This window comes from Tyto alba, unplaced genomic scaffold (assembly GCF_018691265.1).
Source record: "Tyto alba isolate M040663 unplaced genomic scaffold, T.alba_DEE_v4.0 Super-Scaffold_26, whole genome shotgun sequence".
Lineage (NCBI taxonomy): Eukaryota > Metazoa > Chordata > Aves > Strigiformes > Tytonidae > Tyto > Tyto alba.
In genome coordinates this window covers 13,066,609-13,081,023 of record NW_024881300.1, presented here as the reverse complement: position 1 = coordinate 13,081,023, position 14,415 = coordinate 13,066,609, and the positions used below count along the sequence as shown (strand labels likewise).

Below are 14,415 nucleotides of genomic sequence, written 5' to 3'. Positions count from 1 at the left end.
CCCAGACCTTGAGAAGAGCCATTATCTGTTCCTTGTACATGTCTGGCACCTGTTGTAAGAGCAGGGCTTGCCCTCCTAAACTGTCCCTTCGGAGGTTCGGCACGGCACTGGTGCCAGCCACTCTGGGGGGTGTCTCTTCCACTCCAGAGGCAGTTGCACTTCAGCAGTGAAATGCTGTGTGGGTCACATTTTTTAAGAGAGCTCAGTTGTCACTTAAAGCATACCGAGTGCCAGAGAGCTTTGGCTACCAAGTTGTTTCAAGAAAACTTGGTCCATAGAAGTGTGACATGAGGGGCTGCTAGCATCAAGCATTCAAAATCTGGATGTTTCTTTGAAAAGTGCTTTTGAGTTCTGGACAAAAGGTGTTAGAGAAATGTAGATGTTATTCATTATGAGCAATTTCCACTGTGCAGCCATAAAGCTATCCAAAGCACAGATACACCCATCAAAACCTTTGGCAATAGCCGCAAGGTACATTCTTCTAGCAAATAGTTTTCCCACATGTTTGCTCTTACTGCGGGCAGAGATTATCTTTTCCTGAATCAGGCAGCTTATTTTGCTCAGTCTTTCCAGGGAAGAAGTGCTAGAACTTTTTAGACCCACTTTTGGAGTTGTAGATGGGAAAGGGATGTCACATGCCACAGTCATCCTCGGTGAACGGTGCCAGCCTTCTGTGTGTGGGATTGTGAACCCATGGGTGAGGGCTGGTAAACCCTTACTGCCTGGGATACATGGCATACCTTTCCCTTCTTTCTCTATTTTTGTCAGTCTCCTGCTTCCAGCCCTGAGTAGTTGCAAATTCTCTCAGTGCTTAAACCCAAGCCATATTCACTAAATGTAGTGAATGAATCAGATTTTTAAAAACAATTTAAAAATCCACAGATAATTCCACCTCTGCCAAAGCATGGCGTAGAGATTGCCTAATTATGCAATTTTAAGTAGAGCACTTCAGTAGTGATACTGCATGTTACTCAGTGTAAGGAATAAAAGCAACAAAACCAAACCCGTGAACTTTTCACTGTTTTCCAGTTACTCTTTTTCATGCCACCTTAAGGCAGCAAGTCCAGCAATATCCAAGTCTTGCCTCAGCCCTGTTAGGATAGTTATTTCATGAAAGGAAATAAAACAAATGACAGTTTAATCCTTCCCTGAAAGCTCTTAGGACACAGATGGCTAACTAGCCATAACAGGGACACTGTTCCTGGTGAAGTGAGCAAAAAATAAATGCCTTACTGTATAATAAATAATCCCAGTCAGATGTTCTTGTTCCATTTTGTTGATAAATCGCTGCATAATCATGGGTGAAGGAAAAATAGCTCAATAATTTTCATCTGTCTTCCCTTTTCAATGCTTAAATATCTTGTAAAGACATTTAAAAGAAATTACTGTTTTTCTTGGCAAAAAAGATTTTTAAAGTGTCACCAAAGCAGCCTGAATCTTAGATCTATTATCTCTCTTTTTTTTTTTTAATTTTATTTTTATTTTTATTTTTTGATAGGCTTTTCCTTTTTCTCTTGAGGTAATGAACATTGTTGAGTGGGGGTCCAGTAGAGGTTAAGAAATGAGAGAATTTTCCTCCAGGGAGAAGATGAGAGGGAAAATGAACCTCGTGACAGATGTTACTTACGTTGCTTAATGCACTACTGGAAGACACTCAGATGCTCTGGAATTAACCTATTACAGATACCATGAGCTGCAATGCATAGCATTAAGGTCATCCAAAACTTCCCCTTTTAAGATTATCTCTTTCACTGTCTTACAACTTTGCCAAATTTCATCATTTAGCCTGAACTTATTCACGCCAGGTTTTTGCCTCCGGCTGACTTTACTGTCATTAGATGTTGAAGGTTTCATCTAAAGCTGTTCATCCACTTCAGTGAGTAAGGCTGGAGGTAGATCTGTCACTTTGCCCATAAATCCTCAGAGAAAAGGGCTCTAAAAGCTTCGTATTGCACATGCCAGCCATAAAGAGAGTCTTAGTGCATTGCAAGCCTCCTGGAGGCTTTTGGGTGTCCCTTTGTGCCCTTCCCAGCCCGGAGGGTGGCCAGCCCCTGTGACAGTTGTGTGCTGGTGCCTCTGCAGTCCCTGCCCTGGCCTTGTTCTTCCTGCTAGGGACAGGCAAGGGCTGAGGCTGTGGCAGAGGGAGGGCAAGCAGGCCACAGCCCCAACAGAGATGTGCCTTGAAACCCTGCAGGCTGCTTCTCAAGTCTTCTTTCTCCTCTCCATCCAGTCTGCTGGGGTTTCTGATCCTTTTCTCCTCTACACCAGCGACTGGTAACTGCTCAGGGCACTCTCCTTGCTACAGCTGGCCACTACAGCACAGAAGTTGGCTACAGAGATCATATAGGGCTTTGTCTTGTATCTACTACAGTAAAGCTCTCAATGAATTTAAAAGTGTGGAAGAATCAGAGTGTTCAAGACAAATGGAAATGATCAGCCTTTCATGGAGGAAAGGGATAGGACATCAGTGGTGGACTAGATGGGTGATTGGCAGTTCATGAGAGCAGGGTTTGCACCTTCACCTCCTGAAGCACCAAACACAACAAGACCCTTACCCTAATTTGGGCCCCAGGGCATGACTGCAATGTAAATGTTAATACTAATGAGGCTATTCTTCTTAGTTTGTGTGCATGCTGTTTTCCAAGCCTGGTAGTGTGGGAAATGGCCCATCCCACTTGCTGGGGCCCTAGGAAGATAGTTCTTATTTAATGTAATGGAAGCTGGTGTCAGCTGGAGTCAGAGGTTTGATTTTCCATCTCAGTGAGGATAAATGTTTGGAGATCCCCCTTGGGAGGTGAGCATTGGGACTGGTGAATTAGTCAGAAAGCCCATTGCAGCTAAGCAAGTCTCTCAGAAAAAAATAGACTCGGTTAAAGAGGTGAATGATTAAAGTTGCAGCTTGTGTCCATTTCATATCTAATGGGAATCACAGACCAAATGCAGTTCTAGATAACTGCGAGGATATATTTAGGAGACTTGCTATTAAAACGCATACTCCAGTCAGAGGACAGACAGACATGGGTGTTTATTGATATGTTTAACAGAATGATGGCATCAAAGCTTGGAAGGGGATTTGCTGTAATATTCGTGATGTACAGAACTGTAAGGAAGTCTGTGAGCATTTTCAAGGTGCTGACGGCTCTAGGCTAGGACAGGAGATGTTTTAAAGTTCCAGAGGCATCATGAATGCCGAGCGTTGATGTGCTCCCAAATACTGTCACTGAAAACAAAGGCAAACAGATCATAGCATGTTACTGTAATCGGCGCATGAGGGAGCGATGTTCATGTTGTTACTTGTGTGTGTTTTGCTCCAGCCCCTCCCTGGCAAAATATTTTGAATACTTACCTTCCTTAGTTTTTCCTAAGTTTGTAGTATGCCAGTGGTCTTGGTTTTATTATTAAATGGACTTGACAATAATGATGATTAATTGGGGTATTTGGAATTGAAGTGTTGCACCAAACCTACAGATAGGCTTAAAATTCAAATTTCAGAATATCTAGGGATAGTCAAATTGATTGGCACTTTGGACTTGAATGTGCATCAGCATGAAGAGTGTGTAGAGCTGGCAGTTTGGGTTTACCTTTCATTGCAACACAATTCTGTAGTGCTGTATCCCATATCAAGAAATTACAAGTCTGTTGAAGCTGGTGGCAGAAGTCCCATTGACTTCAGGGAGGTCTGGATTTTCTCCCAGGAATTCATCCCAGAGGACAAATTTTTAAAACTAGGGCCCATATAAAAATGTTGGCACCAAGGCTGAGAAACTAAGGATGAATACTGCAAACACTGCATGGCATGGCAAACTGCAGATCTGGTAATTGAAGAAAATCAGTGTTTTGAAACAGGAGTCCAACTGGAGTCCAGAAAAATCTCTCATGTTTATAAAAGAGCAGTATACAGGCAGTACCTAGACCCAGGTGATAATGTAGATAAACATAATGTGATGAAATGTCAGTGTGTGGGTAAAGTCTGTATTCAGTAAAAAGATGCTCAGCATTTCCTGAACTGGGTTACAGATTGTGAAGTGGGTCACAGGAATCACTCTCTGGGCCATGACAAAATAGACGAGGAAAGACAAAGGTGTTTTTTTTCTGAGGTGTATCACTATGATCTAGCTTTTGCAACGATCCTATACTTTACATTTGCTAATGGAATGTTTTGGAGATTGTGTTACAAAGCCCAGCTGGTTTCATGCCAGATAGTCACTCCCCTATTTCCTCTTGAGATGGTGATCCAAAAAGTCAGATTATCCCATTTTTCTTAATATTACATTGAAAAGTAAATTACAATAACTGAAGTGCACTTTAAAGAACTAGAGCTCTTTTTAATTATGTATAACTCCTGCCAAACACTTGTAAGCAGACAGCATTAATTTTTTTCTATGGGAGAGTTAGGACAAAAAAAGGCATGTGAGAAAGTGGTGTGTTTCTACATCTGTAGTAAACATTGGTATTAGATGCTGTTATGTTTTGCATTGAAATCTTTCAACAACTGTTTTGAATAATAACCAGATTATTTTTTTCCAGAAAGATATATTCTAATGTAGACAGTTTCTTTTGCAGTGTACATAATAGACGGTAGCAGTGATAATAAATAACCCACAGCAGGAGTATAACACTGTGCAATATGAAGTGCTGTACAATGTGAATCAGGTTAATAGATTTTTGAGCCGTGTGATATGATGCAGAATTAAAGTTGTTGCTTTGGGCTTTTTTCTTGATCATTGTCACTGTGGAAAGCTTCCACAGGAGTTTGTTTAAGGAAGATCTAGGTAAGAAAATCCTTATTGGCTCTTAATTAATCAGACAGAATGTAGCCTTGGTGAGTGTTCACATGTGGGTCCCTATCTCTCTAGGAAGTAAATGGCTGTTTCATTCTCAGTGGCTATAAAATGCCTGACTGCTAAGGCAAAATTAGCTAGCAGCTGAAGTCCTAATTTTTGGCAGAGTTTTGTGCATAGCCAGACCAACTTTACCTCTGTGCAGAATGTGAAGTCCCTCCTTGCCCTGCACATGTCCTTGTAACATGACAGAGTAGAAATGCAGAAGCAAGAAGGTAAGCTGCTGCAGTAGTGTTTCCTCACTGGCAGCAAGACAGGGTAAAGCAACAGGATATGTGAAATGGTTTCAGCGAGATAAAGTTCTGGACTATTTTCCTTGAGTTTAATCTCTGCCACCTGCCATGGGGCTCCTGTATCTTTGAGCCTGAGAAGGCCTCACTTTGTTCGGTTCAGTTTAATCACTGCATTTAAATATGTGTGGAAAAAACCTAACAACAACAAAACCCCATCTGCATGAAAACAAATTTGATATTTTCTCCCTCTCTTAATGTGATCCCATGAATTTCTTGCATTGTTGTGTCCAGTGTACTGAGGGTCCCACGCAGAGAGCAAACAATAAAGCAGTGAGAAGACAGATGCTCTGCTAATGGGAAACCAAGGAGAAGAGAGTCTGTGAGGGATTACAGGCAGCCTGGGGTTGGAATACATTATTAGCATAGCACCCAATTCAGAAATTAGTCTCCAGAATTAAATGCCTGAAGCATTTTGGCAAAAACTCCTGATCATCCCTCTCAAAAGCCCTTAAAGCATAAAAGAGTAGGAATCTCGAGTCTAGGCTGAGGAATCACATTCGGTGACTGCAGTGCTGTAACGGTGAATTGTAGTTTTTACAGCTTCATACCATTACCGAGGCAGCAACTGCCACACCTACTGAAATGTAACCCACTGGATCTGCTCGCACAAACCTTTAGCAGGTTTTGAACATCCTCATCAAAGAAGAAAATGGGCCTGAATGAGATTCCAGGGCCTGTTTCCAGGAGGAGGGTTTTGTTTCGTTGAGTGCATAACAGCAGGGAAGTGCATCAGCCTCTCCTTGGGCACGGTTAGGCATGCGAAGGAGAAGCAACGTGTCTTTTCAAGGATCTGACATTGCCTAAGGTAGAAACTTTGGGTCCTGGAGCCTTTTCCAGTCATGCTATTTTCTGAATGTTTTTGCTTCTGAAAATCATGAGAACATCGAACTTTAAAAGACCCTGGGTAGACAACCAAGATTGGTTACAGGACTGAGGGCAGACAGGAGAAATGGTTTCTCATAGTACTTGGTGGGATTATCCTCCATGCAAAATTGTTCATTATATGCTCAAAATTCATTGTTAATTTCTTTTGGATATAATGCACATTAGACAGAAGAGTTATAAACCCCAAGATTATCACAGGAGGACACTAACAGGCCTAAATATTCAGGACAGAAGGGGACTTGTTTTCCTCTTACGTTGAAACAAAGACCCTTGGACAGAATCATTAGAGATTTTTTTTTTTGCCTGTTTAATAATCAAAGTATGTTGGACAGCAAACAAAAGAATAGTTCAGCCAGCCAAGTCTTCTACTTTATTTTTACTCTTCTATTCTAACATAATTAACATATTTCTCAAGGTTTATTTAGTTTCCCATAGTCTTATTTTATAGACTTACTTTATAGAAGTGTCATTGGGGAGCTTGATTTCAAAGTTTTGATTCATGCACATAAAGTGAGATTTTGTTATCCTGGGAGAGAAGTCAAGAACAAGGTAAATATGGGAGAAAAGAGTTGGGACCAAACTAAGGAATCAAGAAAAGTAATATGCCGGCTCTTCAACATGCACTTGTTTTCTTTGCATCCTGGTAACTAGAATCTTATTTCTAAGTCACAGAAGTGAGACTAAAGGGTAACACTTCATTTTCAGCTTTGAAATCCTGAGCTGTTCTTTTTATAACTACTTCTTTCAGTGTTTTTATATATGTTTAATGAGCACCTATAATGAACATTGGGGAAAGTTCAAAATTGCACGCACTTGTCCTCGGTACAGACTGTCTGTAGACTGTCTGTTTCATTTGAGATTGGTCTGTATTTACATCGTCTTACTGGTCTGCCAACAAAATAATTTTATGTAAAAAAAAAAAAAAACAAACCAAACAAACAAAAAAAAAAACCAAACTGGCATATATGAAACCCTTATAGAGTAAGACTAGAATTGAGCCCAGTACCACTTACATCCTGAATGAAATTGTATGTATAAAATACCATGTGTGCAGGAAACATAGCTATGATTTGGCTTCTCCACTGGGGTCTTGTCTATCAGCCTGTTTCATCTCAATGTGTTTTTCACATCTCCAGATTGTGAGGGAGGGCTGGTGTGCATGCAAAAGCTCTTTTCTCTCCTTCCACCCATGTCAATATTAAAAGAAGCTTCAAGTCAGTTGAGCATAACCTCCTTTTCTCTTGCAGTTACCTAGTTCACAAGCTTTGGGGGACCAGTGTTCCTTCCACCCAGGCACCCTGGGAACCCACCATCGGAGAGGCTCTTGGGTGTGCTGAGAGATAATAAAGAGGCCATTCTGCTGTGTGTGCAGTCTGGAGCAAGTCATAACTTCTCTCTTACTGCACACACAAGATTTGTGAAGGTTAATAAAGTGCTTCAAAGACAGAGGTTGCCAATTTTAATTAGGATTTTAAGACTTTGTAAGCTCTGCTTTTAAAATTGAAAACTTAGCACAACAGCCCTGTTTGAACTCTCCAAATTAAGAACATTGCAAAGCAAGAGTTGACAGGTGATCAACAAAAATGTAGAGAAAATAATTTGTTGTTTTCCTTTAAACAGCAGTGTCCCCAGCACTACCATCATGTAGAAAAAACAGTGCTGCTGTGATCCAAGGCTATTATTCCTTTCCAGTTCAAATAGATTTAAAACACAAGTAGAGCTGAATCCAAAACCCTGATCTTGCTCAATCATGTCTTCAGTATGGGATCGATACTGTGATCAGCAGAGAGAAGCGTGTAGTGGTAAAGGACAGTTCCCCAAGCCCAGTATTTTATCACTGCCGTTTTGCAAAGTCTTCTTAATTGGAGAATACGGTTCTGGATGTGTTGGACAAATAACAATTCTCTTGTTAAAAAGTAATCATGATTTTAATTTAGTAGGGTAAATCACATAAAGAGTGATTGTGTGTCAGCAAAACCTTTCTTTCTGACAAACAGTGTAACTTATGACAATCTAGTTAGCAATAAATGACATTAATCTGACCACTATGCCAATCTGTTCTTGGGGAATAATGTTCCCTCTTAATAGCTGGGTAGATGTTGCTTTGCATTCCTTATCAAATGACAGCCAGATGGTACTGGTAAATTGTTCCAACAGGATTTTAGAATTAGCTGGGTTTTTGTACTATTGTTAATCCTCTGCTGTCTGTGCCACTAGGACCTACCCACCTGTTTGCAGTAACCCTTGAGTTCACAACCTTAGGAAATAGTCTAGCTGGATGGTTACTCAGATGCAGTGCAGTCAAGAAGCATCCCCAGCAGTGAGGCCTTTTTTCTGCATGAGTAAAAAAAAAGAAAAACCCCACTATCTTGCAGAAACAGTCAGCTAGGATTGCCTACCTCTGTATTTGTTCCTCAACACCCTTGTCTCTTTTGATGGAGTTTCAGAGTTCCTTAAGATTGCATGAGCTGTGTTCCTTAGTGTGTAGTGAATTTGGAGCTGTCAGCTACCATACAATCATTTACTGACACTTTGGGCCTATCAGTGTGTCTGCAAGACCTTTTCCTTCATAATCACTTTGTTGCATAGCAACAATAATTTTGTCTCCAACCTATTGATCTGAAATAACATGTAATCCCCTCACAGCAATAAAAAGGAAAACATATGGCAGCTCTAGGCTGGGAACCCCTGGCTTTTGAAGTGAGGGGACAGTTAATCCCCACTAAATCAAGGGGGGAGTGGAGCAAGCCATGAGCTCTGCTGGGCTGAGCCTCTGAGGACGCATTAGATATCTGAGCCAATTAACCTGTGTGCTGGGAGAAGAGTCCAGTTTACACTCATCCTCCCCACTCCCTGTCTTTTATCTTGTGCAACTAAAGTACATTTCAGGTGAGCTTTGCAACAATCTGAATTGCTGAAATAAGCATCACTGTGCAATACAATACAAATAACTGGGCACCCCTTCCCTCTGGCAGGAAAGAGTGCACTTGCAGCATTTCGCTTATATGGGACTGCAGTGGGTGAGGGCAAAGTTCAGCCACTGCAAATAGTAGTTTCAAAATTACATGGCTAGAGTTCTTCAGGCAGATGCCTCTTGCCTGTAGGGTAGTAGTTTGGTAGGTCAGTCGTCTGGCCTGATAACCTTGATATTTTGTATACCTCTAAACACAGGGCTAAAGACAAACTTTGACATCTGAAACAGGATCTGCTTTGGGGACACAAGTGCAAAGTTAAGGTCAAACGCACTCAGGTAGGGAACACAGAGCTTTGGTCCCAAGTGGGCAAAGTATCTCCAGCTGCCGTGCCCCAGGCACCAAACCAGAGAGGGCTCTGCTGCCAGGCCTGCCCAGCCTTCCCCTTTCCCACCGCCAGCCAGAGCATGGGCCGATGGTCGGGGTTTGTATCATCTTTTGAGGTATCCTACTGTTGCCCACATTGCATACGGAGCCCAGGGTTCTATGACTGGACTTTTAGATTCTTCCCTGGATAAAAAGCGTGGTATCCACAAGGAAGTGAAATCTTTCTTGGGCCCGTCTTCATTTTTCTAGCCTGCATGTAGCACATTAGGTCTAAAATCTGAGGTCAGTAAGCATCTGGTCACTAATTTGAGCAGGAGTTGGGAGGTAAGTCCTATGTTGTTTACTTCCCCAACAGCAACCACCAAAAGAGTGAATTCAAGATAATTCCAGTACACCAAATGCAAACTTGCCAAAGAGGCTTTGAAAATAAAAATAAAACCTAAAAAAATATTGTTACACTGGAAATCTTAATGGAAGTCTTGCAGTAGATGGTAAGGACAAGCTGGTATCTGGGCACACTCTAAGAGCAGAACGAAGGCTTCCTAGTCACTGTCTCCTAAATCTGTTGTATAGTTTGCTATCATACACAGCACAGGCTGGGAAATAGTGCAGCATTCGCATAAAAGGTATTTCTGCAGCTAGAGGAGGGGCTACTAATAATCCTTTCTTTTCTGTCATTTGAACAGTATTCAGGTTTTCAGCAAACAGCGGACAAGTGCTTTGTTTGTGGACACCTCATAATGGAAATGGTAAGAGACCTAAATTCTTAACTGCGGGGTAGCTTGCTTTTAACGTACTTTGAGTAGTGCACTGTGAGGCATTGGACTTTTTTCGTAGTCAGACAATCACAGTCTTCACTGCTGTCAAGGTAATTTTTGAAACTAAGGCAGTAAATAAACAAAAGTATCTTCATGCTCTGTTATTATTAAGCTTCTTTTCTACCTGAGATGATGAGAGGCAGTTATTCTTCCATGTGCCAGTTTAAAAAAAAAAAAATAATGGCAAACGGCCTGTGCTCTGTAAGACAGTAGAATAGTAAGAGCTCTGTTAAGTGGATGGAATCTGGGCTAGAGAGGAGGACATTATCAATAGTCCTGAGTTTTGTTGCCTGCTCTGTGACTTGCTTTATTTACCTTCTGCCACTTGCTTCACATCAGTAAAAATGCATTATTGCCGCTGGGGTTTGTAGGGGGTCAGTAGTCAGGGTTACTTTTATAATTAAAAATCAAAGGGCTATGGGTTGAGCCAGATACTGCTGGCATCATTTCACTGGGTGAAAGTAGGAAGAATTTAGTCTGTCCCTCCTAAGCAGAAATTCCAAAACAAAATGACATGGCTTGCACATTGAAGAAGTGTGGATCACACAGTATATCTATTTTCCTCTTGCTTTAAAATGTGTATGAACCTCGGTGTAATTAATAGAAGTAGCTATTGCGTTGCAAACACGGAGCTTCAGTAGAAGCTGGAATGGAGACTTCATTAATGAGGATTCTGGCTCATAGCCTGGCGCCACTGGTTGGACAAGGATATTGTTCGTTTTAGCCCAAGAGCAAATTTCTAGAGTTGTGTCATGCTGGGAGGGGGAGGGGTATCCTGACTTGCATGCTTTGAGCTGGCCCTTAATTGAAGAATACCAGGCAAGAGTCCATAATATCTTGTTGGTGGAGCTCAGTAGCTGGAAGCTTGGCAGGTGCTTGTCTGTCTTTCTCCCATCAGCAAGTGTGCTCTGACAAAAGGAAACAGCTCCGGGAGCTCCAGGAATTAAACAGCCTTACTTGGCTAATTCCTTGGTGTTCCTCCCTGGGAGCAGCACATCCAGCAGCTGTGCCTGCGCAGCGGTGCTGCCCGCCTGCAGCCAAGGAGCAGGGAGCAACCGCAGGCCTGGGCACAGCTGAAGCTGGTCAGGGCTGGAAGTGCAGTTAAGAGTTGCTCTGTGCAAGGGGGTGGCTGCACAACCACACCAGGCTAACAGCGTGCCTTACGTAGCTGCCTAGGTAGCAACACACACACACAGATGAGTTGTTTCTGGCTAGGAAAAGGCTTGCAAACCAGCTGGAGTGTGATGCCACTTGCCGAATGGAGACCTATAGGGCTTCATTAGAGGAGGGAGGAAAATGGTTACATTAAATTGACTGTGTGCATTTTTCCTATGCTCCACTTATTTCCTGTTGATTTGATCTTTATTCATGGAATCATCTACAGGACCATGAGAACTTGGCCTGTGGAGATTTTTCATCTCCAGCTTATTAGCAGCTCCAAGCTGAGCACTGCTGCTAGCAGATACTTTTTGAAATTACCTTCCAAAGGTATTTCTTCTGCCTATGTACAATCAGTGCTATAACCTGTTGAAAGTTGCCTGAAGATGATACCATGTCTCACTCTTCCCAGAGGCTTGTTCAAGGGCTTGGTGCATCCTCCTTGGTGTCCCAGCGCCACACTGAGCGTTACACACAAGGGCACCCCGAAGGGACGGGATCTCTTCTGTAGTAGTGTTTGGTGAGACTGCATCAGTCATTTCCTTGTAAAAACCTGTATCCAAACATGTGGATACAGATGCAATTTTAGCAGAAGCTGATTGGCCCCTATGACTGAGTGGTTGGATTAGGATCTTTAATTAATAAAAGGACACCTATGTATTTGCTTGTTTTGTTATTTTACTTTTTGAGTAATGACTGGTTTGGATTCTGTTACAGCCTGTTAAGTTTTGTGAATTAACTCTGTTTCCCAGTAACTTGTATTTGGCTGCAACAGATTTTCCAAGAAATGGTCTCCGAAGCTGTTTTTAATTTCTGTTGGCAGGATTGGCCCTGCCGAGCTAAGACTGATGGGCGTTAGCCTGATTTTCACAGTTCTTTCTCTTTATTGGGAGCCTACTGAAACCCACTGAAATAAGCAAGTGGATTGTTTTAAAAGGCCCCTTGCTGACAGATCTGCAGAGTGGTAATTTCATCCTGAAGTGCTTTTCTTACTGTCATCATTAAGAATCAGATACAGTAGTATATGGGGGGGGAATCTCATGTAATCATGCATCCACTTATTTTGCTGTTTGCCTCTTAAGATCTTACAGGCCCTTGGAAAATCATACCATCCTGGCTGCTTCCGCTGCGTGGTGTGTAATGAGTGTTTGGATGGAGTCCCTTTCACTGTAGATGTGGAGAACAACATTTACTGTGTCAAAGACTACCATACGTAAGTATGCAAATCGATTGCATGCTTGGAAAATTTACAGTAGTGAGATTACTGATACAGTTATAAGCCTTGTAGTAGATAAAAAGTGTCATTCCTATTTGCTTAGATGTCCCTCAAGTGCTGTGCTCACATGCTGCACTTGTAAAGTATCTTAAAGTTCTATTAAAGGTCACTTCATGGGCTCAGTGTGGCATACAGTGGCCAGGTGAGGTTGAAAATCAATTGTGTCAGAGGATGTACTTCTCTGTTGACTGTTTCTCTACTTTCAGAACTTTCAATACTAATTGTATCAGGCTAATTCTGCAAGTAATGGTACGTTCTGCTGGCTGTTTCTAAGAGTCAAAGTTCTGGTAATGCATAACACTGGCGACTGTATTAGGTTAACCTAGACTGGACAGTAGACACGTAAATTAGCAGCTAGTGTTACAATGATTGTAGCCTCACCTGACAAAAAGTTTCATGGAGTGATTGCTTTTGGATTCTTTTCTTCTGCTGCTCAAAGGCAACATGAATGCTCTTAGCTCTAGTCAATCAATAACTCAGCTTATGTATCAAGAGCAAGTGACGCTGAACTCAACTCTGTTGGTACCAAGTTGACTGTGTTACAAGGACAGAGTGAATGTTGGCCTAGTGATTGTCAAAATGCAGCTGTGGATAATAAGAACAGTTGATATATTTGGGTTAAGTAGATCCTAGCCACCACCATTTAGCATGGTTATATCTTCCTGACATCAGCTAGTGACAGGCTCCAAGGCGGGAGCTGCTTCGCAGTCAAAGTAGTGAGACTCTGGAAGAATTTGAATGGCTTTAGGAGTAAAGGAAGATAAGAGAAAGGGCAGATGTGGGAAGAGGCATGCATTCACTGTGCCTAGAGGTCAGGAAGATCTAAGCAAGAAAGCTTAGGATAGATCAGCCTCTTCCAAATCTCCTTTTTCCTGAATATCATCAAACAGGTAGAGGTGTTTCAAATTCAGTGGATCTACATTTTGATAAAAACAAAGCATGGTTAGAATAGCGCCCTTGGTTCTACTTTTTGAAGAAGCCTTAAATGTGATTTGAACACTTTCTTCTTGCACCCTAGGGTTTTTGCACCAAAATGCGCTTCCTGTAACCAGCCGATCCTACCAGCACAGGTACATGTTAACATGCACTGACTCTTTAGAGAAAACAGTTGTTGGTATATGAATGCTTTCTAAAAACACATTATATGTTTTTCTTCCCTCTTCCAGAATCTATGCTATGTCAGATACTAATTTAAATACAGTTCAGCAGTAATGTCACTACCAAACATTCCCAGAGGTTGTAGTAGTCATACTACTTGTGCAACATAGTTCTTTGTATCTTTAGGGTGCTTTCCAGGTCTTAATTATGCTGTTATAAATCTCTTTTAATTGAAAGCTCTGACTGGGGCTCCAAGAACAACCCAAGCAGCAAAGCCCTGTTTATTTTTAGAATCTCCCATTAGCTCAAGTAGCAATTTTCCTGGTCTGCTATGTTTGCATTTCTGATGTGGATCTGTTAAGATGTCCAAACTTCAAAAGACTTCTGAGGGTTTCCCTGACCCTGTGAAAAGGCCATGCAGTCTGTCCTGGGGTGGCACTGCAATGCAAGTGCTTAAAGGGGTGGAAAACCCAGTAGAAACATTGGCTGAAATGGAAGCTGGGTGAATGACCTGCTTGCAACCTCAGCCTATTCTGGCAGTATAGTTACCGTGGTAAGATTTCTTCATTAAGACATCCCTTTTCTGCCTGCCCACAGTAGTGCACCCTCATACTCTGGTGGGTGCAGGACCCTCTGAGTTCCCCTTGCTGAGGTCACTGACCAGCTTATTTATAAGCAAGGACCTCGGTGCCTTCCTCCCTTTTCCTCTTGTCATGGTTATAGAGCCAGAGCTTGCATCTGATAAGC

The 14,415-nt window shown here is 41.9% G+C and overlaps 1 protein-coding gene across 1 annotated transcript in view; it reads left to right on the top strand.

Moving 5' to 3' along the window:
- LOC104357758 (WT1 interacting protein) overlaps window positions 1-14,415 on the top strand; it is an 86,044-nt gene that overhangs the window by 63,492 nt on the left and 8,137 nt on the right. Inside the window, exons 4-6 of the mRNA XM_032987178.2 lie at window positions 10,005-10,067; window positions 12,377-12,507; window positions 13,589-13,640. Coding sequence (XP_032843069.2) covers window positions 10,005-10,067; window positions 12,377-12,507; window positions 13,589-13,640 — 246 coding nt within the window. The remainder of the gene's footprint in view (window positions 1-10,004; window positions 10,068-12,376; window positions 12,508-13,588; window positions 13,641-14,415) is intronic.